This window comes from Salmo salar, chromosome 01, assembly GCF_965601325.2.
Source record: "Salmo salar chromosome 01, fSalSal1, whole genome shotgun sequence".
In the NCBI taxonomy this organism is placed as follows: Eukaryota; Metazoa; Chordata; class Actinopteri; order Salmoniformes; family Salmonidae; genus Salmo; species Salmo salar.
Window position 1 is genome coordinate 182,408,719 of NC_138291.1, and position 25,282 is coordinate 182,434,000.

Consider the following 25,282-nt stretch of genomic DNA (forward strand, 5'->3'; position numbering starts at 1 on the left):
CAGGTGTAGTAGACCTCACAGTGAAATGCTGAATACAACAGGTGTAGTAGACCTCACAGTGAAATGCTGAATACAACAGGTGTAGTAGACCTCACAGTGAAATGCTGAATACAACAGGTGTAGTAGACCTCACAGTGAAATGCTGAATACAACAGGTGTAGTAGACCTTACAGTGAAATGCTGAATACAACAGGTGTAGTAGACCTTACAGTGAAATGCTGAATACAACAGGTGTAGTAGACCTCACAGTGAAATGCTGAATACAACAGGTGTAGTAGACCTTACAGTGAAATGCTGAATACAACAGGTGTAGTAGACCTTACAGTGAAATGCTGAATACAACAGGTGTAGTAGACCTCACAGTGAAATGCTGAATACAACAGGTGTAGTAGACCTTACGGTGAAATGCTGAATACAACAGGTGTAGTAGACATTACAGTGAAATGCTGAATACAACAGGTGTAGTAGACCTTAATAATAGCTAGATTATATACAGGGTATTACGGTACAGAGTCAATGTGGAGGCTATATATAGGGTATTACGGTACAGAGTCAATGTGGAGGCTATATACAGGGGGTACCGGTACAGAGTCAATGTGGAGGCTATATACAGGGGGTACCGGTACAGAGTCAATGTGGAGGCTATATACAGGGTGTACCGGTACAGAGTCAATGTGGAGGCTATATACAGGGTATTACGGTACAGAGTCAATGTGGAGGCTATATACAGGGTGGTACCGGTACATAGTCAATGTGGAGGCTATATACAGGGTGTTACGGTACAGAGTCAATGTGGAGGCTATATACAGGGGGTACCGGTACAGAGTCAATGTGGAGGCTATATACAGGGGGTACCGGTACAGAGTCAATGTGGAGGCTATATACAGGGGGTACCGGTACAGAGTCAATGTGGAGGCTATATACAGGGGGTACCGGTACAGAGTCAATGTGGAGGCTATATACAGGGGGTACCGGTACAGAGTCAATGTGGAGGCTATATACAGGGGGTACCGGTACAGAGTCAATGTGGAGGCTATATACAGGGGGTACCGGTACAGAGTCAATGTGGAGGCTATATACAGGGTATTACGGTACAGAGTCAATGTGTGGGGGCACTGGTTAGTCGAGGTAATTGAGGTAACATGTAGGTAGAGTTAAAGTGACTGTATAGATAATAAACAGAGTAGCAGCAGTGTAAAAGAGGGGTCTGGGTAGCCCTTTGATTAGCTGTTCAGGAGTCTTATGGCTTGGAGGTAGAAGCTGAGACTTATCCTATACGAGAAAGCATTTTCAAAAGAGCTTGTCCCTTTGAGCGTGTTTTTTATTCCAGGCATAGGCCTTAATCCGTGTCCGGCAAACCTACCCATAATCTTGGTTGAAGCATTCCTGGCGTTCCACAGTGCAATGCATTCCTAATGCTCCCTCCTAGGTCTAGAGGAATTAGGCTGTTCATAAACCATCTCTCCATAAATCACTGGACTGAACATAAAGAAAGCCTTTCAAGAACGTGTTCATTTGTTATCGTAGTTTACCATCGGCTCTGTTTTGACCAAGGCCCGTAGGGCTCTGTTTTGACCAAGGCCCGTAGGGCTCTGTTTTGACCAAGGCCCGTAGGGCTCTGTTTTGACCAAGGCCCGTAGTAGGGCTCTGTTTTGACCAAGGCCCGTAGGGCTCTGTTTTGACCAAGGCCCGTAGGGCTCTGTTTTGACCAAGGCCCGTAGTAGGGCTCTGTTTTGACCAAGGCCCGTAGTAGGGCTCTGTTTTGACCAAGGCCCGTAGTAGGGCTCTGTTTTGACCAAGGCCCGTAGTAGGGCTCTGTTTTGACCAAGGCCCGTAGTAGGGCTCTGTTTTGACCAAGGCCCGTAGTAGGGCTCTGTTTTGACCAAGGCCCGTAGTAGGGCTCTGTTTTGACCAAGGCCCGTAGTAGGGCTCTGTTTTGACCAAGGCCCGTAGTAGGGCTCTGTTTTGACCAAGGCCCGTAGTAGGGCTCTGTTTTGACCAAGGCCCGTAGTAGGGCTCTGTTTTGACCAAGGCCCGTAGTAGGGCTCTGTTTTGACCAAGGCCCGTAGTAGGGCTCTGTTTTGACCAAGGCCCGTAGTAGGGCTCTGTTTTGACCAAGGCCCGTAGTAGGGCTCTGTTTTGACCAAGGCCCGTAGTAGGGCTCTGTTTTGACCAAGGCCCGTAGTAGGGCTCTGTTTTGACCAAGGCCCGTAGTAGGGCTCTGTTTTGACCAAGGCCCGTAGTAGAGCTCTGTTTTTAATCTTGAGGAAATGAAGGATACTGAGTATATTGAAAAGCAGGTGCTTCCACACAGGTGTGGTTCTTGAGTTAATTAAGCAATTAACATCCTATCATGTTAATGATGGTGTTTCTGCACATTAGGGCTGTCCCCCTACAAAAAAATGTTGGTCGACCAAGAGTCGTCTATTCTTTCCACCAATTGGACTACATTTTAAAAAGTGTCTTTTTCCATATATTGACACATCCTATGTGTTTAAAAAAAATCAGCCATATGCACTGAGCTTGTCTGATGCTTTAAGCACAGTGTTTGATTCAATCATTAAGACACAAATAACTAGAGGGAGCACAGCTGCCTTTTCAACTTAAACAAGTTGTCTATTACCTCCAATTCACTCTGTAGAATAAAAACAAGTCCATATAGTCCTCCATCACCTCGTTCTCTCTACAGCTCCTCCAGTATGTCCTCCATCACCTCGTTCTCTCTACGGCTCCTCCACCAGTCTGTCCTCCATCACCTCGTTCTCTCTACAGCTCCTCCACCAGTCTGTCCTCCATCACCTCGTTCTCTCTACAGCTCCTCCACCAGTCTGTCCTCCATCACCTCGTTCTCTCTACAGCTCCTCCACCAGTCTGTCCTCCATCACCTCGTTCTCTCTACAGCTCCTCCAGTATGTCCTCCATCACCTCGTTCTCTCTACAGCTCCTCCACCAGTCTGTCCTCCATCACCTCGTTCTCTCTACAGCTCCTCCACCAGTCTGTCCTCCATCACCTCGTTCTCTCTACAGCTCCTCCACCAGTCTGTCCTCCATCACCTCGTTCTCTCTACAGCTCCTCCACCAGTCTGTCCTCCATCACCTCGTTCTCTCTACAGCTCCTCCACCAGTCTGTCCTCCATCACCTCGTTCTCTCTACAGCTCCTCCACCAGTCTGTCCTCCATCACCTCGTTCTCTCTACAGCTCCTCCACCAGTCTGTCCTCCATCACCTCGTTCTCTCTACGGCTCCACCACCAGTCTGTCCTCCATCACCTCGTTCTCTCTACAGCTCCTCCACCAGTCTGTCCTCCATCACCTCGTTCTCTCTACAGCTCCTCCACCAGTCTGTCCTCCATCACCTCGTTCTCTCTACAGCTCCTCCTCCAGTCTGTCCTCCATCACCTCGTTCTCTCTACAGCTCCTCCACCAGTCTGTCCTCCATCACCTCGTTCTCTCTACAGCTCCTCCACCAGTCTGTCCTCCATCACCTCGTTCTCTCTACAGCTCCTCCACCAGTCTGTCCTCCATCACCTCGTTCTCTCTACAGCTCCTCCACCAGTCTGTCCTCCATCACCTCGTTCTCTCTACAGCTCCTCCACCAGTCTGTCCTCCATCACCTCGTTCTCTCTACAGCTCCTCCACCAGTCTGTCCTCCATCACCTCGTTCTCTCTACAGCTCCTCCACCAGTCTGTCCTCCATCACCTCGTTCTCTCTACAGCTCCTCCACCAGTCTGTCCTCCATCACCTCGTTCTCTCTACAGCTCCTCCACCAGTCTGTCCTCCATCACCTCGTTCTCTCTACAGCTCCTCCACCAGTCTGTCCTCCATCACCTCGTTCTCTCTACAGCTCCTCCACCAGTCTGTCCTCCATCACCTCGTTCTCTCTACAGCTCCTCCACCAGTCTGTCCTCCATCACCTCGTTCTCTCTACAGCTCCTCCACCAGTCTGTCCTCCATCACCTCGTTCTCTCTACAGCTCCTCCACCAGTCTGTCCTCCATCACCTCGTTCTCTCTACAGCTCCTCCACCAGTCTGTCCTCCATCACCTCGTTCTCTCTACAGCTCCTCCACCAGTCTGTCCTCCATCACCTCGTTCTCTCTACGGCTCCACCACCAGTCTGTCCTCCATCACCTCGTTCTCTCTACAGCTCCTCCACCAGTCTGTCCTCCATCACCTCGTTCTCTCTACAGCTCCTCCACCAGTCTGTCCTCCATCACCTCGTTCTCTCTACAGCTCCTCCACCAGTCTGTCCTCCATCACCTCGTTCTCTCTACAGCTCCTCCTCCAGTCTGTCCTCCATCACCTCGTTCTCTCTACAGCTCCTCCACCAGTCTGTCCTCCATCACCTCGTTCTCTCTACAGCTCCTCCACCAGTCTGTCCTCCATCAACTCGTTCTCTCTACAGCTCCTCCACCAGTCTGTCCTCCATCACCTCGTTCTCTCTACAGCTCCTCCACCAGTCTGTCCTCCATCACCTCGTTCTCTCTACAGCTCCTCCACCAGTCTGTCCTCCATCACCTCGTTCTCTCTACAGCTCCTCCACCAGTCTGTCCTCCATCACCTCGTTCTCTCTACGGCTCCTCCACCAGTCTGTCCTCCATCACCTCGTTCTCTCTACAGCTCCTCCACCAGTCTGTCCTCCATCACCTCGTTCTCTCTACAGCTCCTCCACCAGTCTGTCCTCCATCACCTCGTTCTCTCTACAGCTCCTCCACCAGTCTGTCCTCCATCACCTCGTTCTCTCTACAGCTCCTCCACCAGTCTGTCCTCCATCACCTCGTTCTCTCTACAGCTCCTCCACCAGTCTGTCCTCCATCACCTCGTTCTCTCTACAGCTCCTCCACCAGTCTGTCCTCCATCACCTCGTTCTCTCTACAGCTCCTCCACCAGTCTGTCCTCCATCACCTCGTTCTCTCTACAGCTCCTCCACCAGTCTGTCCTCCATCACCTCGTTCTCTCTACAGCTCCTCCAACAGTCTGTCCTCCATCACCTCGTTCTCTCTACAGCTCCTCCAACAGTCTGTCCTCCATCACCTCGTTCTCTCTACAGCTCCTCCAACAGTCTGTCCTCCATCACCTCGTTCTCTCTACAGCTCCTCCACCAGTCTGTCCTCCATCACCTCGTTCTCTCTACAGCTCCTCCACCAGTTTGTCCTCCATCACCTCGTTCTCTCTACAGCTCCTCCACCAGTCTGTCCTCCATCACCTCGTTCTCTCTACAGCTCCTCCACCAGTCTGTCCTCCATCACCTCGTTCTCTCTACGGCTCCACCAGTCTGTCCTCCCTCACCTCGTTCTCTCTACGGCTCCACCAGTCTGTCCTCCATCACCTCGTTCTCTCTACAGCTCCTCCACCAGTCTGTCCTCCATCACCTCGTTCTCTCTACAGCTCCTCCACCAGTCTGTCCTCCATCACCTCGTTCTCTCTACAGCTCCTCCACCAGTCTGTCCTCCATCACCTCGTTCTCTCTACAGCTCCTCCACCAGTCTGTCCTCCATCACCTCGTTCTCTCTACAGCTCCTCCACCAGTCTGTCCTCCATCACCTCGTTCTCTCTACAGCTCCTCCACCAGTCTGTCCTCCATCACCTCGTTCTCTCTACAGCTCCTCCACCAGTCTGTCCTCCATCACCTCGTTCTCTCTACAGCTCCTCCACCAGTCTGTCCTCCATCACCTCGTTCTCTCTACAGCTCCTCCACCAGTCTGTCCTCCATCACCTCGTTCTCTCTACAGCTCCTCCACCAGTCTGTCCTCCATCACCTCGTTCTCTCTACAGCTCCTCCACCAGTCTGTCCTCCATCACCTCGTTCTCTCTACAGCTCCTCCACCAGTCTGTCCTCCATCACCTCGTTCTCTCTACAGCTCCTCCACCAGTCTGTCCTCCATCACCTCGTTCTCTCTACAGCTCCTCCACCAGTCTGTCCTCCATCACCTCGTTCTCTCTACAGCTCCTCCACCAGTCTGTCCTCCATCACCTCGTTCTCTCTACAGCTCCTCCACCAGTCTGTCCTCCATCACCTCGTTCTCTCTACAGCTCCTCCACCAGTCTGTCCTCCATCACCTCGTTCTCTCTACAGCTCCTCCACCAGTCTGTCCTCCATCACCTCGTTCTCTCTACAGCTCCTCCACCAGTCTGTCCTCCATCACCTCGTTCTCTCTACAGCTCCTCCACCAGTCTGTCCTCCATCACCTCGTTCTCTCTACAGCTCCTCCACCAGTCTGTCCTCCATCACCTCGTTCTCTCTACAGCTCCTCCACCAGTCTGTCCTCCATCACCTCGTTCTCTCTACAGCTCCTCCACCAGTCTGTCCTCCATCACCTCGTTCTCTCTACAGCTCCTCCACCAGTCTGTCCTCCATCACCTCGTTCTCTCTACAGCTCCTCCACCAGTCTGTCCTCCATCACCTCGTTCTCTCTACGGCTCCACCAGTCTGTCCTCCATCACCTCGTTCTCTCTACAGCTCCTCCACCAGTCTGTCCTCCATCACCTCGTTCTCTCTACAGCTCCTCCACCAGTCTGTCCTCCATCACCTCGTTCTCTCTACAGCTCCTCCACCAGTCTGTCCTCCATCACCTCGTTCTCTCTACAGCTCCTCCACCAGTCTGTCCTCCATCACCTCGTTCTCTCTACAGCTCCTCCACCAGTCTGTCCTCCATCACCTCGTTCTCTCTACAGCTCCTCCACCAGTCTGTCCTCCATCACCTCGTTCTCTCTACAGCTCCTCCACCAGTCTGTCCTCCATCACCTCGTTCTCTCTACAGCTCCTCCACCAGTCTGTCCTCCATCACCTCGTTCTCTCTACAGCTCCTCCACCAGTCTGTCCTCCATCACCTCGTTCTCTCTACAGCTCCTCCACCAGTCTGTCCTCCATCACCTCGTTCTCTCTACAGCTCCTCCACCAGTCTGTCCTCCATCACCTCGTTCTCTCTACAGCTCCTCCACCAGTCTGTCCTCCATCACCTCGTTCTCTCTACAGCTCCTCCACCAGTCTGTCCTCCATCACCTCGTTCTCTCTACAGCTCCTCCACCAGTCTGTCCTCCATCACCTCGTTCTCTCTACAGCTCCTCCACCAGTCTGTCCTCCATCACCTCGTTCTCTCTACAGCTCCTCCACCAGTCTGTCCTCCATCACCTCGTTCTCTCTACAGCTCCTCCACCAGTCTGTCCTCCATCACCTCGTTCTCTCTACAGCTCCTCCACCAGTCTGTCCTCCATCACCTCGTTCTCTCTACAGCTCCTCCACCAGTCTGTCCTCCATCACCTCGTTCTCTCTACAGCTCCTCCACCAGTCTGTCCTCCATCACCTCGTTCTCTCTACAGCTCCTCCACCAGTCTGTCCTCCATCACCTCGTTCTCTCTACAGCTCCTCCACCAGTCTGTCCTCCATCACCTCGTTCTCTCTACAGCTCCTCCACCAGTCTGTCCTCCATCACCTCGTTCTCTCTACAGCTCCTCCACCAGTCTGTCCTCCATCACCTCGTTCTCTCTACAGCTCCTCCACCAGTCTGTCCTCCATCACCTCGTTCTCTCTACAGCTCCTCCACCAGTCTGTCCTCCATCACCTCGTTCTCTCTACAGCTCCTCCACCAGTCTGTCCTCCATCACCTCGTTCTCTCTACAGCTCCTCCACCAGTCTGTCCTCCATCACCTCGTTCTCTCTACAGCTCCTCCACCAGTCTGTCCTCCATCACCTCGTTCTCTCTACAGCTCCTCCACCAGTCTGTCCTCCATCACCTCGTTCTCTCTACAGCTCCTCCACCAGTCTGTCCTCCATCACCTCGTTCTCTCTACAGCTCCTCCACCAGTCTGTCCTCCATCACCTCGTTCTCTCTACAGCTCCTCCACCAGTCTGTCCTCCATCACCTCGTTCTCTCTACAGCTCCTCCACCAGTCTGTCCTCCATCACCTCGTTCTCTCTACAGCTCCTCCACCAGTCTGTCCTCCATCACCTCGTTCTCTCTACAGCTCCTCCACCAGTCTGTCCTCCATCACCTCGTTCTCTCTACAGCTCCTCCACCAGTCTGTCCTCCATCACCTCGTTCTCTCTACAGCTCCTCCACCAGTCTGTCCTCCATCACCTCGTTCTCTCTACAGCTCCTCCACCAGTCTGTCCTCCATCACCTCGTTCTCTCTACAGCTCCTCCACCAGTCTGTCCTCCATCACCTCGTTCTCTCTACAGCTCCTCCACCAGTCTGTCCTCCATCACCTCGTTCTCTCTACAGCTCCTCCACCAGTCTGTCCTCCATCACCTCGTTCTCTCTACAGCTCCTCCACCAGTCTGTCCTCCATCACCTCGTTCTCTCTACAGCTCCTCCACCAGTCTGTCCTCCATCACCTCGTTCTCTCTACAGCTCCTCCACCAGTCTGTCCTCCATCACCTCGTTCTCTCTACAGCTCCTCCACCAGTCTGTCCTCCATCACCTCGTTCTCTCTACAGCTCCTCCACCAGTCTGTCCTCCATCACCTCGTTCTCTCTACAGCTCCTCCACCAGTCTGTCCTCCATCACCTCGTTCTCTCTACAGCTCCTCCACCAGTCTGTCCTCCATCACCTCGTTCTCTCTACAGCTCCTCCACCAGTCTGTCCTCCATCACCTCGTTCTCTCTACAGCTCCTCCACCAGTCTGTCCTCCATCACCTCGTTCTCTCTACAGCTCCTCCACCAGTCTGTCCTCCATCACCTCGTTCTCTCTACAGCTCCTCCACCAGTCTGTCCTCCATCACCTCGTTCTCTCTACAGCTCCTCCACCAGTCTGTCCTCCATCACCTCGTTCTCTCTACAGCTCCTCCACCAGTCTGTCCTCCATCACCTCGTTCTCTCTACAGCTCCTCCACCAGTCTGTCCTCCATCACCTCGTTCTCTCTACAGCTCCTCCACCAGTCTGTCCTCCATCACCTCGTTCTCTCTACAGCTCCTCCACCAGTCTGTCCTCCATCACCTCGTTCTCTCTACAGCTCCTCCACCAGTCTGTCCTCCATCACCTCGTTCTCTCTACGGCTCCACCAGTCTGTCCTCCATCACCTCGTTCTCTCTACGGCTCCACCAGTCTGTCCTCCATCACCTCGTTCTCTCTACGGCTCCACCAGTCTGTCCTCCATCACCTCGTTCTCTCTACAGCTCCTCCACCAGTCTGTCCTCCATCACCTCGTTCTCTCTACAGCTCCTCCACCAGTCTGTCCTCCATCACCTCGTTCTCTCTACAGCTCCTCCACCAGTCTGTCCTCCATCACCTCGTTCTCTCTACGGCTCCACCAGTCTGTCCTCCATCACCTCGTTCTCTCTACGGCTCCACCAGTCTGTCCTCCATCACCTCGTTCTCTCTACAGCTCCTCCACCAGTCTGTCCTCCATCACCTCGTTCTCTCTACAGCTCCTCCACCAGTCTGTCCTCCATCACCTCGTTCTCTCTACAGCTCCTCCACCAGTCTGTCCTCCATCACCTCGTTCTCTCTACGGCTCCACCAGTCTGTCCTCCATCACCTCGTTCTCTCTACGGCTCCACCAGTCTGTCCTCCATCACCTCGTTCCCTCTACGGCTCCACCAGTCTGTCCTCCATCACCTCGTTCCCTCTACGGCTCCACCAGTCTGTCCTCCATCACCTCGTTCTCTCTACGGCTCCACCAGTCTGTCCTCCATCACCTCGTTCTCTCTACAGCTCCTCCACCAGTCTGTCCTCCATCACCTCGTTCTCTCTACAGCTCCACCAGTCTGTCCTCCATCACCTCGTTCTCTCTACGGCTCCACCAGTCTGTCCTCCATCACCTCGTTCTCTCTACGGCTCCACCAGTCTGTCCTCCGTCACCTCGTTCTCTCTACGGCTCCACCAGTCTGTCCTCCGTCACCTCGTTCTCTCTACGGCTCCACCAGTCTGTCCTCCGTCACCTCGTTCTCTCTACGGCTCCACCAGTCTGTCCTCCGTCACCTCGTTCTCTCTACGGCTCCACCAGTCTGTCCTCCGTCACCTCGTTCTCTCTACGGCTCCACCAGTCTGTCCTCCGTCACCTCGTTCTCTCTACGGCTCCACCAGTCTGTCCTCCGTCACCTCGTTCTCTCTACGGCTCCACCAGTCTGTCCTCCATCACCTCGTTCTCTCTACGGCTCCACCAGTCTGTCCTCCATCACCTCGTTCTCTCTACGGCTCCACCAGTCTGTCCTCCATCACCTCGTTCTCTCTACGGCTCCACCAGTCTGTCCTCCATCACCTCGTTCTCTCTACGGCTCCACCAGTCTGTCCTCCGTCACCTCGGTTCAAACGATGCATGTTGTTGCTTTCCTCAAAGCCATCATTGTTTTGGTCTCAAATGCTGAGTACTCATTGGCTATTGGCAGCAGTCCTTGCCCAATCATGTTGTAGCACTGCTCATATTGCAAGATCCATGACCACCATTTCTTTCATGTCAAGCAATCTCAGTCTCTGACAGAGAGGAACCAGGCTATGAGGGGTGGCCAGTCCTCTTCTGGCTGTCCAGACACTTGTCAAATCTATGCCAAGGTACATTGATGCTGTTCTGGCGGTTCGTGGTGGCCCAACGCCCTATTAAGACACTTTATTTTTGTTGTTTCCTTTAATTTGTCAGTTACCTGTAGACGGGAATGTGTGATTTAACATGGAGCCAATTGGCGTTTTAACCTCTGAGCCCGAGAGGACTCCGAGATGGAGGCTAGAGAGCTGAATGACTCTGTCCTGCTAGGCCTAACTAGCAAGCTGTATGAAATGTTCTACTGACAGGGCAGTGTACCTCCTGGGGGTTTGCTTATATTGTCAGTCTTTAACATCAGTGTTTAACTTTGGCTAACACTGTTATTGTCTGTTTAGGAAAGAGCACTTTATGAAACAAGCCCAACTCTCCTAGCTGGCTGGGCAGGCTACCAGGAAAGTTTGGTCAGTATTTTTCCAGCAGCAGCAGCAGCAGCTCTGTTTAAATGAGAATGTATTTTTATATTACACAATTCACTTTCCTCACCACCACTATTACAACGCTGGTTTGATGCCCTGATACAGTTGTAATACCTAACAACACAGTACAGTCATAGAGGACCAGTCATGTGATCTGTGATTAGCTGTAGAGGACCAGTCATGTGATCTGTGATTAGCTGTAGAGCACCAGTCATGTGATCTGTGATTAGCTGTAGAGGACCAGTCATGTGATCTGTGATTAGCTGTAGAGGACCAGTCATGTGATCTGTGATTAGCTGTAGAGCACCAGTCATGTGATCTGCGATTAGCTGTAGAGGACCAGTCATGTGATCTGTGATTAGCTGTAGAGGACCAGTCATGTGATCTGTGATTAGCTGTAGAGGACCAGTCATGTGATCTGCGATTAGCTGTAGAGGACCAGTCATGTGATCTGCGATTAGCTGTAGAGGACCAGTCATGTGATCTGTGTTAGGTGGTATTCTCTGGTCAGAAGTAGTGCACTATGTTGGGTGGTATTCTCTGGTCAGAAGTAGTGCACTATGTTAGGTGGTATTCTCTGGTCAGAAGTAGTGCACTATGTTAGGTGGTATTCTCTGGTCAGAAGTAGTGCACTATGTTAGGTGGTATTCTCTGGTCAGAAGTAGTGCACTATGTTGGGTGGTATCCTCTGGTCAGAAGTAGTGCACTATGTAGGGTGGTATTCTCTGGTCAGAAGTAGTGCACTATGTTGGGTGGTATTCTCTGGTCAGAAGTAGTGCACTATGTTGGGTGGTATTCTCTGGTCAGAAGTAGTGCACTATGTTGGGTGGTATCCTCTGGTCAGAAGTAGTGCACTATGTTGGGTGGTATTTAGGACACATCCAACTACTAAAGCTTTTTGTTCTTCATGTTTCCTGCTTCTAGGACCCAAGCCTGCCCAATGGGACACCGGTGGAGACATCGAGTCCCTCGTCCTCGTCTTCCCTCCTGAACCGCCTGCAGCTGGATGACGACCCGGATGTTGAAACACGTGACCTTTTCGTCACCGTGGACGACCCGAAGAAACACGTCTCCACCATGGAGACCTACATCACCTACAGAGTGGTCACTAAGGTAGGCAGGGTCCTCTCGCTGTCTCTCAGTTCCATGGAGACCTACATCACCTACAGAGTGGTCACTAAGGTAGGCAGGGTCCTCTCGCTGTCTCTCAGTTCCATGGAGACCTACATCACCTACAGAGTGGTCACTAAGGTAGGCAGGGTCCTCTCGCTGTCTCTCAGTTCCATGGAGACTGTGTCTATGTGACAGCTGTCTGTTTCCGTCTGGAGGACACGTGAAGCTGAAGTCACCCAGGAAGGCAGATCTGGAAAACACTACCTGTCATGTGGAGGGGAAAATGCAGCATCCGCCCCAACCTTTACATTCATAAAGCTTTCTTGTTGTTAGAGTTCTGTGTTTATTCTGTCATCAAACAGACCAACTTAGCCTGAGGCTGGAGCAACACCGTGTTGTTGTCTCTCACTTCTCGCTCATCCCCCTCCTCACCCCTCCTCACCCCTCTTCACCCCTCCTCACCCCTCTTTATCTCTCCTCACCCCTCTTCACCTCTCCTCACCCCTCTTCACCTCTCCTCACCCCTCCTCACCCCTCTTTATCTCTCCTCACCCCTCTTCACCTCTCCTCACCCCTCTTCACCTCTCCTCACCCCTCCTCACCCCTCTTCATCTCTCCTCACCCCTCTTCACCTCTCCTCACCCCTCTTCACCTCTCCTCACCCCTCCTCACCCCTCTTCATCTCTCCTCACCCCTCTTCACCTCTCCTCACCCCTCTTTACCTCTCCTCACCCCTCCTCACCCCTCTTTATCTCTCCTCACCCCTCTTCACCTCTCCTCACCCCTCCTCACCCCTCTTCACCTCTCCTCACCCCTCTTCATCTCTCCTCACCCCTCTTCACCTCTCCTCACCCCTCTTTACCTCTCCTCACCCCTCCTCACCCCTCTTTATCTCTCCTCACCCCTCTTCACCTCTCCTCACCCCTCCTCACCCCTCTTCACCTCTCCTCACCCCTCTTCATCTCTCCTCACCTCTCCTCACCTCTCCTCACCCCTCCTCACCCCTCTTCACCTCTCCTCACCCCTCTTCACCTCTCCTCACCCCTCCTCACCCCTCTTCACCTCTCCTCACCCCTCTTCACCCCTCCTCACCCCTCTTCACCTCTCCTCACCCCTCTTCACCTCTCCTCACCCCTCTTCACCTCTCCTCACCCCTCCTCACCCCTCTTTATCTCTCCTCACCCCTCTTCACCTCTCCTCACCCCTCTTCACCCCTCTTTATCTCTCCTCACCCCTCCTCACCTCTCTTCACCTCTCCTCACCCCTCTTTACCTCTCCTCACCCTCTCTACCTTTTCCTCACCCCTCTTTACCTCTCCTCACCCCTCTTCACCTCTCCTCACCTCTCCTCACCCCTCTTTACCTCTCCTCACCCCTCTTCACCTCTCCTCACCTCTCCTCACCCCTCCTCACCCCTCTTCACCTCTCCTCACCTCTCTTCACCTCTCCTCACCCCTCTTTACCTCTCCTCACCCTCTCTACCTTTCCTCACCCCTCTTTACCTCTCCTCACCCCTCTTCACCCCTCCTCACCCCTCTTTACCTCTCCTCACCCCTCTTCACCTCTCCTCACCTCTCCTCACCCCTCTTCACCCCTCCTCACCCCTCTTTACCCCTCTTCACCCCTCTTCACCTCTCCTCACCTCTCCTCACCCCTCTTCACCCCTCCTCACCCCTCTTTACCTCTCCTCACCCCTCTTCACCTCTCCTCACCCCTCTTCACCTCTCCTCACCTCTCCTCACCCCTCTTTACCTCTCCTCACCCCTCTTCACCTCTCCTCACCTCTCCTCACCCCTCTTTACCTCTCCTCACCCCTCTTCACCTCTCCTCACCCCTCTTCACCTCTCCTCACCTCTCTTCACCTCTCCTCACCCCTCTTTACCTCTCCTCACCCCTCTTACCTCTCCTCACCCCTCTTTACCTCTCCTCACCCCTCTTTACCTCTCCTCACCTCTCCTCACCCCTCTTTACCTCTCCTCACCCCTCTTCACCTCTCCTCACCTCTCCTCACCCCTCTTTATCTCTCCTCACCCCTCTTACCTCTCCTCACCCCTCTTTACCTCTCCTCACCTCTCCTCACCCCTCTTTACCTCTCCTCACCCCTCCTCACCCCTCTTTACCTCTCCTCACCCCTCTTCACCTCTCCTCACCCCTCTTTACCCCTCTTCACCCCTCCTCACCCCTCTTTACCCCTCCTCACCTCTCCTCACCCCTCTTTACCTCTCCTCACCCCTCTTTACCTCTCCTCACCTCTCTTCACCTCTCCTCACCCCTCTTTACCCCTCTTCACCCCTCCTCACCCCTCTTTACCCCTCTTCACCTCTCCTCACCCCTCCTCACCTCTCCTCACCCCTCCTCACCTCTCTTCACCCCTCTTTACCCCTCCTCACCCCTCTTCACCCCTCTTCACCCCTCTTTACCCCTCCTCACCCCTCCTCACCCCTCTTCACCCCTCTTCACCCCTCTTCACCTCTCCTCACCCCTCTTTACCTCTCCTCACCCCTCCTCACCCCTCTTTACCTCTCCTCACCCCTCTTTACCTCTCCTCACCCCTCCTCACCCCTCTTTACCTCTCCTCACCCCTCTTCACCCCTCCTCACCCCTCTTCACCTCTCCTCACCCCTCCTCACCCCTCTTTACCTCTCCTCACCTCTCCTCACCCCTCTTTACCTCTCCTCACCCCTCTTTACCTCTCCTCACCCCTCCTCACCCCTCTTTACCTCTCCTCACCCCTCTTTACCTCTCCTCACCCCTCCTCACCCCTCTTTACCTCTCCTCACCTCTCCTCACCCCTCCTCACCTCTCTTCACCTCTCCTCACCCCTCTTTACCCCTCTTCACCCCTCCTCACCCCTCTTTACCCCTCTTCACCTCTCCTCACCCCTCCTCACCTCTCCTCACCCCTCCTCACCTCTCTTCACCTCTCCTCACCCCTCTTTACCTCTCCTCACCCTCTCTACCTTTTCCTCACCCCTCTTTACCTCTCCTCACCCCTCTTCACCTCTCCTCACCTCTCCTCACCCCTCTTTACCTCTCCTCACCCCTCTTCACCTCTCCTCACCTCTCCTCACCCCTCCTCACCCCTCTTCACCTCTCCTCACCTCTCTTCACCTCTCCTCACCCCTCTTTACCTCTCCTCACCCTCTACCTTTCCTCACCCCTCTTTACCTCTCCTCACCCCTCTTCACCCCTCCTCACCCCTCTTTACCTCTCCTCACCCCTCTTCACCTCTCCTCACCTCTCCTCACCCCTCTTCACCCCTCCTCACCCCTCTTTACCTCTCCTCACCCCTCTTCACCTCTCCTCACCTCTCCTCACCCCTCTTCACCCCTCCTCACCCCTCTTTACCTCTCCTCACCCCTCTTCACCTCTCCTCACCCCTCTTCACCCCTCTTCACCTCTCCTCACCTCTCCTCACCCCTCTTTACCTCTCCTCACCCCTCTTCACCTCTCCTCACCCCTCTTTACCTCTCCTCACCCCTCTTCACCTCTCCTCACCCCTCTTCACCTCTCCTCACCTCTCTTCACCTCTCCTCACCCCTCTTTACCTCTCCTCACCCCTCTTTACCTCTCCTCACCCCTCTTTACCTCTCCTCACCTCTCCTCACCCCTCTTTACCTCTCCTCACCCCTCTTCACCTCTCCTCACCTCTCCTCACCCCTCTTTATCTCTCCTCACCCCTCTTTACCTCTCCTCACCCCTCTTTACCTCTCCTCACCTCTCCTCACCCCTCTTTACCTCTCCTCACCCCTCCTCACCCCTCTTTACCTCTCCTCACCCCTCTTTACCTCTCCTCACCCCTCTTTACCCCTCTTCACCTCTCCTCACCCCTCTTTACCCCTCTTCACCCCTCCTCACCCCTCTTTACCCCTCCTCACCTCTCCTCACCCCTCTTTACCTCTCCTCACCCCTCTTTACCTCTCCTCACCTCTCTTCACCTCTCCTCACCCCTCTTTACCCCTCTTCACCCCTCCTCACCCCTCTTTACCCCTCTTCACCTCTCCTCACCCCTCCTCACCTCTCCTCACCCCTCCTCACCTCTCTTCACCCCTCTTTACCCCTCCTCACCCCTCCTCACCCCTCTTCACCCCTCTTCACCCCTCTTCACCCCTCTTCACCCCTCTTCACCTCTCCTCACCCCTCTTTACCTCTCCTCACCCCTCCTCACCCCTCTTTACCTCTCCTCACCCCTCTTTACCTCTCCTCACCCCTCCTCACCCCTCTTTACCTCTCCTCACCCCTCTTTACCCCTCCTCACCCCTCTTCACCTCTCCTCACCCCTCCTCACCCCTCTTTACCTCTCCTCATCTCTCCTCACCCCTCTTTACCTCTCCTCACCCCTCTTTACCTCTCCTCACCCCTCCTCACCCCTCTTTACCTCTCCTCACCCCTCTTTACCTCTCCTCACCCCTCCTCACCCCTCTTTACCTCTCCTCACCTCTCCTCACCCCTCCTCACCTCTCTTCACCTCTCCTCACCCCTCTTTACCCCTCTTCACCCCTCCTCACCCCTCTTTACCCCTCTTCACCTCTCCTCACCCCTCCTCACCTCTCCTCACCCCTCCTCACCTCTCTTCACCCCTCTTTACCCCTCCTGACCCCTCTTTACCCCTCCTCACCCCTCTTTACCCCTCCTCACCCCTCTTCACCCCTCTTCACCCCTCCTCACCCCTCTTTACCCCTCCTCACCCCTCTTCACCCCTCTTCACCCCTCTTTACCCCTCCTCACCCCTCCTCACCCCTCCTCACCCCTCTTCACCCCTCTTTACCCCTCCTCACCCCTCTTCACCCCTCCTCACCCCTCTTTACCCCTCCTCACCCCTCTTCACCCCTCCTCACCCCTCTTTACCCCTCCTCACCCCTCTTTACCCCTCCTCACCCCTCTTCACCCCTCCTCACCCCTCTTCACCCCTCTTCACCCCTCCTCACCCCTCCTCACCCCTCTTCACCCCTCTTTACCCCTCCTCACCCCTCTTCACCCCTCCTCACCCCTCTTTACCCCTCCTCACCCCTCTTTACCCCTCCTCACCCCTCTTTACCCCTCTTCACCCCTCTTCACCCCTCTTTACCCCTCCTCACCCCTCCTCACCCCTCTTCACCCCTCCTCACCCCTCTTTACCTCTCCTCACCCCTCCTCACCCCTCCTCACCCCTCTTCACCCCTCCTCATGTGGAGTATTATTATGGGATATTCTGTTCTAGTGCTGAATCAGAATGTCCTGTCCCCATGGTAATGGGTTCAGGGTCCGTCAGAACAACAGCTTGGTTCTGTGTCCCAAATGGCATCCTATTCCCTTTTATAGTGGGCAACTTTTGACCAGGGTCCATAGGGAGACCCATAGGACTCTGGTCAAAAGTAGTGCACTATATAGGGAACGGGGCGCCATTTGGGACGAAGACAGTAATCACAGTCCAGAGGACAGATATGGGACTAGAGTAGATGGACTGTATCATGGCAAACGTCCAGTGTTTGTGATAAGGGTCGTATGCATGGCAGCGTTGGATAACTGTCTCATTATAAACCCGGCCAATGATTGAGGGTTTTTGTTTAGTTGTGTTTACGTTGTCTGAGAATAAGAGCTTGATCCTTGGCTGATTAGAGTTACCCTGGTTACCCCGGTTACCCTGGTTACCCCGGTTACCCCGGTTACGCCAGACTGAATGCTGCTCTGTGAAGTGAAACAACGGTGAACACAGTGACCAGTGTGGTTTAACCAGGCCAGGAGGAAGAGCCATTCCTAACCAATGGGGATTCTAGCCCAGATATTGTGTTAGTGTTGTCACGATACCAGAATTTTGACTTGGATGCTGATAACCGGGTTTAGTGACAAAATACTCAATACCGAAACGATACTCAATACTGTATACTGCTGTAATACACACACTTTACTATGTAATACTATAGTAATAGTGTATACTGCTGTAATACATACACTTTACTATGTAATACTATAGCAGTAATACTGTACACTGATGTAATACACACACTTTACTATGTAATAATATAGTAATAGTGTATACTGATGTAATACACACACTTTACTATGTAATACTATAGTAATAGTGTATACTGATGTAATACACACACTTTACTATGTAATACTATAGTAATAGTGTATACTGATGTAATACACACACTTTACTATGTAATACTATGGCAGTAATTCTGTACACTGCTGTAATACACACACTTTACTATGTAATACTGTACACTGCCGTAGGGACGGGGGGAGAGTATGATAGTGAGGAGATTACTAAGTCATCCATTAACCAAGGGTCCACTCTGCCCGCTGAGCTGGAGAAAACACATGGTGGAACCGGTTCCATTAACCAAGGGTCCACTCTGCACGCTGAGCTGGAGAAAACACATGGTGGAACCGGTTCCATTAACCAAGGGTCCACTCTGCCCGCTGAGCTGGAGAAAACACATGGTGGAACACGTGGAACCGGTTCCATTAACCAAGGGTCCACTCTGCACGCTGAGCTGGAGAAAACACATGGTGGAACCGGTTCCATTAACCAAGGGTCCACTCTGCCCGCTGAGCTGGAGAAAACACACGGTGGAACACGTGGAACCGGTTCCATTAACCAAGGGTCCACTCTGCCCGCTGAGCTGGAGAAAACACACGGTGGAACACGTGGAACCGGTTCCATTACATGGCTACCTATTACCACCATACCATATTACCACCATACCATATTACCACCATACCATATTACCACCATACCATATCACCACCATACCATATTATCACCATACCATATTACCACCATACCATATTACCACCATACCATATTACCACATTATCATACCAATATACCATATTATCACCATACCATATTACCATCATACCGTATTGTCACCATACCATATTACCACCATACCATATTACCACCATACCATATTATCACCATACCATATTACCACCATACCATATTACCACCATACTATATTATCACCATACCATATTACCACCATACCATATTCTCACCATACCATATTCTCACCATACCATATTCTCACCATACCATATTATCACCATACCATATTATCACCATACTGAGGGACCTCACCATACCATATTACCACTTTACTCTAATGCCGATTCAATATGTATAGAATTACCAAGGACCTCACAATAAATTAAATTAATAAATTGAAGAGACATGGCAGAAAGGCAGAGCGGAAGTGGAGATAGTCAAAGTTGCAGGTCCTGTATGATATTCTGAGAGATCAACTTGGCATATATAGGAAGGCAATTAGAAATGCAGCCTGGCACATTTTTTAAACTTAATCACTAATGATCAGAATAATCTGAGAGTGCTCTTCTTAAACGTTGATGGCCTGATAAATCCTACCCCTACAAACCTATGTGAACTTTCCTCCACATCTAAATTATGTTTTAGTGCTAACTCCACGACAGCACGGAGATAGCCTTAGTTAAAGTGGTCAGTTATCTTTTTATTTATTTAACCTTTTGTTTAACTAGGCAAGTCAGTTAACTTCTTGCGGATTAGTGGGACGCTACCGTCCAATTTCAACAATTTACGGTGAAATTGCAGAGTGCCAAATTCAAATTAAATTACTATAAATATTAAACTTTCATGAAATCACAAGTACAATACATCAAAATAAAGCTTAACTTGTTGTTAATCCAGCCGCCGTGTCAGATTTCAAAAAGGCTTTACGGCGAAAGCAAACCATGCGATTATCTAAGGACAGCGCCCAGCACACAAATGCATAACAAATCATTTTCAACCAGGGAGTTGCGACACGAAAGTCAGAAATAGCGATATAATATATGTCTTACCTTTTGAAGATCTTCTTCTGTTGGCACTCCTAAAGGTCCCAGTTACATAACAAATGGTCCTTTTGTTCGATAATGTCCTTCTTTATATCCATAATAACTCAGTTTAGCAATAATCCACTCAGTTTCCCTCCTTCAAAATGCATACAAAATGAATCCCAAACGTTACCAATAAACTTTTCCAAACAAGTCAATCAACATTTCTAATCAAACAATAGGTACCCTAATACGCAAATAAACTATAAAATTTAAGACGGAGAATCGTTATTGTCTTTACAGGAGAAAAATACCAAAGAACGCGCTCTCATTCACGCGCTTGGAAACACTACAGCCAAAATGGGAGCCACCTAGAAAAAATACAATTTCTGGCTCATTTTTCCAAAAACCAGCCTGAAACTGGACGCTTGCGTCCCACCTACTCAACAGCCAGTGTAATCCCGTGGCGCGATATTCAAATACCTCAAAAATGCAAAAACTTCAATTTTTCAAACATATGACTATTTTACACCATTTTAAAGACAAGACTCTCGTTAATCTAACCACACTGTCCGATTTCAAAAATGCTTTACAACGAAAGCAAAACATTAGATTATGTCAGCAGAGTACCCAGCCAGAAATAATCAGACACCCATTTTTCAAGCTAGCATATAATGTCACATAAACCCAAACCACAGCTAAATGCAGCACTAACCTTTGATGATCTTCATCAGATGACACTCCTAGGACATTATGTTATACAATACATGCATGTTTTGTTCAATCAAGTTCATATTTATATCAAAAACCAGCTTTTTATATTAGCATGTGACTAGCATGTGACTAGCATTTCCACCGAACACTGCCGGTGAATTTACTAAATTACTCACGATAAACGTTCACAAAAAAGATAACAATTATTTTAAGAATTATAGATACAGAACTCCTCTATGCACTCTATGTCCGATTTTAAAATAGCTTTTCGGTGAAAGCACATGTTGCAATATTCTCAGTAGATAGCCCGGCATCACAGGGCTAGCTATTTAGACACCCAGCAAGTTTAGCACTCACCAAAGTCAGATTTACTATAACAAAAATGTTATTACCTTTGCTGTTCTTCGTCAGAATGCACTCCCAGGACTTCTACTTCAATAACAAATGTTGGTTTGGTCCCAAATAATCCATTGTTATATCCAAATAGCGGCGTTTTGTTCGTGCGTTCAAGACACTATCCGAAAGGGTAAATAAGGGTGACGAGCATGGCGCATTTCGTGACAAAAAAATTCTAAATATTCCATTACCGTACTTCGAAGCATGTCAACCGCTGTTTAAAATCAATTTTTATGCCATTTTTCTCGTAAAAAAGCGATAATATTCTGACCGGGAATCTGCGTTTAGGTAAAAAGAGGAAAGAAAATAAAGCACGGGGTCGAGTCGTGCACGCGCCTAAGCCCATTGTCCTCTGATCGGCCACTTGCCAAACGCGATAATGTGTTTCAGCCAGAGGCTGCCTCGATATCATTCAGCTTTTTCCCGGGCTCTGAGAGCCTATAGGAGCCGTAGGAAGTGTCACGTTACAGCAAAGATCCTCAGTCTTCAATAAAAAGAGCCAAGATGAACAACAACTTGTCAGACAGGCCACTTCCTGTTCAGAATCTTCTCAGGTTTTTGCCTGCCATATGAGTTCTGTTATACTCACAGACACCATTCAAACAGTTTTAGAAACTTTAGGGTGTTTTCTATCCAAAGCCAATAATTATATGGATATTCTAGTTACTGGGCAGGAGTAGTAACCAGATTAAATCGGGTACGTTTTTTATCCGGCCGTGTCAATACTGCCCCCTAGCCCTAACAGGTTAAGTTTAATGCTTCAGACAAGCTCAGTGCATATAGTTGATTTGATTAAAACACATAGGATGTGTCTATATATGGAAAAATACACAACAACAAAAACTTGATCTACCAAGATTTTGTTTTTAGCCGGGGACCCTACGGTACTCTTGGATTTAACCATTTAGCCGGGGACAGCCCTACGGTGCTCTTGGATTTAACCATTTAGCCGGGGACAGCCCTAAGGTACTCTTGGATTTAACCATTTAGCCGGGGACAGCCCTACGGTACTCTTGGATTTAACCATTTAGCCGGGGACAGCCCTACGGTGCTCTTGGATTTAACCATTTAGCCGGGGACAGCCCTACGGTGCTCTTGGATTTAACCATTTAGCCGGGGACAGCCCTACGGTGCTCTTGGATTTAACCATTTAGCCGGGGACAGCCCTACGGTGCTCTTGGATTTAACCATTTAGCCGGGGACAGCCCTACGGTGCTCTTGGATTTAACCATTTAGCCGGGGACAGCCCTACGGTGCTCTTGGATTTAACCATTTAGCCGGGGACAGCCCTACGGTGCTCTTGGATTTAACCATTTAGCCGGGGACAGCCCTACGGTGCTCTTGGATTTAACCATTTAGCCGGGGACAGCCCTACGGTGCTCTTGGATTTAACCATTTAGCCGGGGACAGCCCTACGGTGCTCTTGGATTTAACCATTTAGCCGGGGACAGCCCTACGGTGCTCTTGGATTTAACCATTTAGCCGGGGACAGCCCTACAGTGCTCTTGGATTTAACCATTTAGCCGGGGACAGCCCTACGGTGCTCTTGGATTTAACCATTTAGCCGGGGACAGCCCTACGGTGCTCTTGGATTTAACCATTTAGCCGGGGACAGCCCTACGGTACTCTTGGATTTAAGTACGACCTCTCTGGTCCAGTTCTAATTTGGTTTAGGACCCATCAATCGTTTTTTTGTCACCCTTGGTGAACATAACTCAACGAAAATACATATCAAATGTGGCTTTCCACAAGGTTCGATTTTGGGTCCGTTACTGTTCAGTTTATTATATATGTTAACCCCTTGGCATCGTTATCAAAAAACTAAAGATTTTCACTGCTAGGAAGAAGATGCTACACAACTTTACATTTTCTGTGTTACCAGAGGATTTTAGCTCCACGGATAAAATTATTAGACCTTATTAGTGATTTAAATCAGTTGGGTAGCTCAACTTCCTCCAGCTAAATCAAGACAATACAAAGGTACTTACTGTTGGAGCCAAAGCACAGAGAGATAATCTGGTCGCACATTTTAATTCACGGGAAATAAAGATAAAACACCAGGTAAAAAAAAAAAAAAAAACCCTAGTTGTTATTTTAGATTCTGAACTCCATTTTGAATTACACATTAGGAATGTGACCAAAATAACTTTTTATCACCTGAGGAACATATTCAAGGTGCAACTGTTTTTACTCAGGCTGGTACAGAGAGACTCATCCATGCTTTTATTACAAGCAGACTTGACTACTGTAATGCTCTCCTGTCTGGTCTACCCAAGAAGGCAATGAGTCAACTACAAAACATACAGAATGCTGCAGCACAGGTACTGACCAAGACCAGATGGAGAGAACACACATTACACCGGTTTTAAGGTCTCTGGCTGCCTGTCAGTTTTACAATTCATTTTAAGATTCTTCTATTGGTTTTTAAATCAATCCACGATTGTTCACCCCAATACATGTCAAACATGCTTTTAAGTTATGTACCCATTAGGTCCCTCAGGTCCTCTGGCACTGGACTTTTAACTATCCCAAAGCCTAGGACCAAGAGGCATGGAGAGACAGCCTTTTAACTATCCCAAAGCCCAGGACCAAGAGGCATGGAGAGAGCAGCCTTTTAACTATCCCAAAGCCTAGGACCAAGAGGCATGGAGAGACAGCCTTTTAACTATCCCAAAGCCCAGGACCAAGAGGCATGGAGAGACAGCCTTTTAACTATCCCAAAGCCCAGGACCAAGAGGCATGGAGAGAGCAGCCTTTAGTTATTATGCCCCCATGCCCTCCATGTCTCTCTCTCTCTCTCCAGACCGGTGGGGTTTGACCGACCACAGTACTCTGAGGGTTAGCGTTAGGTAACACAGTGTAACCCTCCATGTCTCTCTCTCTCTCCAGACAACGCGGGTGGAGTTTGACCTACCAGAGTACTCCGTGAGGAGACGCTACCAGGACTTTGATTGGCTCAGGACCAAGTTGGAGGATAGTCAGCCTACACATCTCATACCAGTAGGTAACCCTGACCTTGACCCTGGACTACACATCTCATACCAGTAGGTGACCCTTAACCCTGACCCTGACCCTAGACTACACATCTCATACCAGTAGGTAACCTTGACCCTGACCCCTGACTCTAGACTCCACATCTCATACCAGTAGGTAACCCTTAACCCCTAACCCTAGACTCCACATCTCATACCAGTAGGTAACCCTTAACCCCTAACCCTAGACTCCACATCTCATACCAGTAGGTGACCCTGACCCTGACCCTAGACTCCACATCTCATACCAGTAGGTAACCCTTAACCCTTAACCCCTGACCCTAGACTCCACATCTCATACCAGTAGGTGACCCTGACCCTGACCCTAGACTCCACATCTCATACCAGTAGGTAACCCTTAACCCTAACCCTGACCCTAGACTCCACATCTCATACCAGTAGGTAACCCTGACCCTGACCCTAGACTCCACATCTCATACCAGTAGGTAACCCTTAACCCTTAACCCCTGACCCTAGACTACACATCTCATACCAGTAGGTAACCCTTAACCCCTGACCCTAGACTCCACATCTCATACCAGTAGGTAACCCTTAACCCCTAACCCTAGACTACACATCTCATACCAGTAGGTAACCCTTAACCCCTAACCCTAGACTACACATCTCATACCAGTAGGTAACCCTTAACCCCTGACCCTAGACTACACATCTCATACCAGTAGGTTACCCTGACCCTGACCCTAGACTCCACATCTCATACCAGTAGGTAACCCTTAACCCCTGACCCTAGACTCCACATCTCATACCAGTAGGTAACCCTTAACCCCTGACCCTGACCCTAGACTACACATCTCATACCAGTAGGTAACCCTTAACCCCTGACCCTGACCCTAGACTCCACATCTCATACCAGTAGGTAACCCTTAACCCCTGACCCTAGACTCCACATCTCATACCAGTAGGTAACCCTTAACCCCTAACCCTAGACTACACATCTCATACCAGTAGGTAACCCTTAACCCCTGACCCTGACCCTAGACTACACATCTCATACCAGTAGGTTACCCTGACCCTGACCCTAGACTCCACATCTCATACCAGTAGGTAACCCTTAACCCCTGACCCTAGACTCCACATCTCATACCAGTAGGTAACCCTTAACCCTTAACCCCTAACCCTAGACTCCACATCCGTAACTTAGGTAGTAGTTTAACTGGTTGGCTCTGAACCCCGGTTTCCCTCTTGGAAAACAAACAAACATCTTAAGCATTAGAGAAATTCCCTCTCATGGCGATGCAGATTTTTGACACTCTTACTCAATTAAATGTCAATTTAGGGCTTTATTGACATGGGAAACATATGTTATCATTCCAAAGCAAGTGAACTTGATA

General features: G+C 50.6%; 1 protein-coding gene across 3 annotated transcripts in view; it reads left to right on the forward strand.

The window, feature by feature from the left end:
- Positions 1-25,282, forward strand: part of LOC106591923 (sorting nexin-30) — a 63,606-nt gene that overhangs the window by 11,965 nt on the left and 26,359 nt on the right. For 2 of the 3 annotated variants that reach the window (XM_082957055.1, XM_082957058.1), the window contains exons 2-3: positions 11,820-12,008; positions 23,788-23,898. In XM_082957055.1, the coding sequence (XP_082813181.1) occupies positions 11,820-12,008; positions 23,788-23,898 (300 nt within the window). Of the gene's footprint in view, positions 1-11,819; positions 12,009-12,028; positions 12,147-23,787; positions 23,899-25,282 lie in introns of those variants that run through there. The other variant, XM_045694202.2, reaches the window with a different exon arrangement.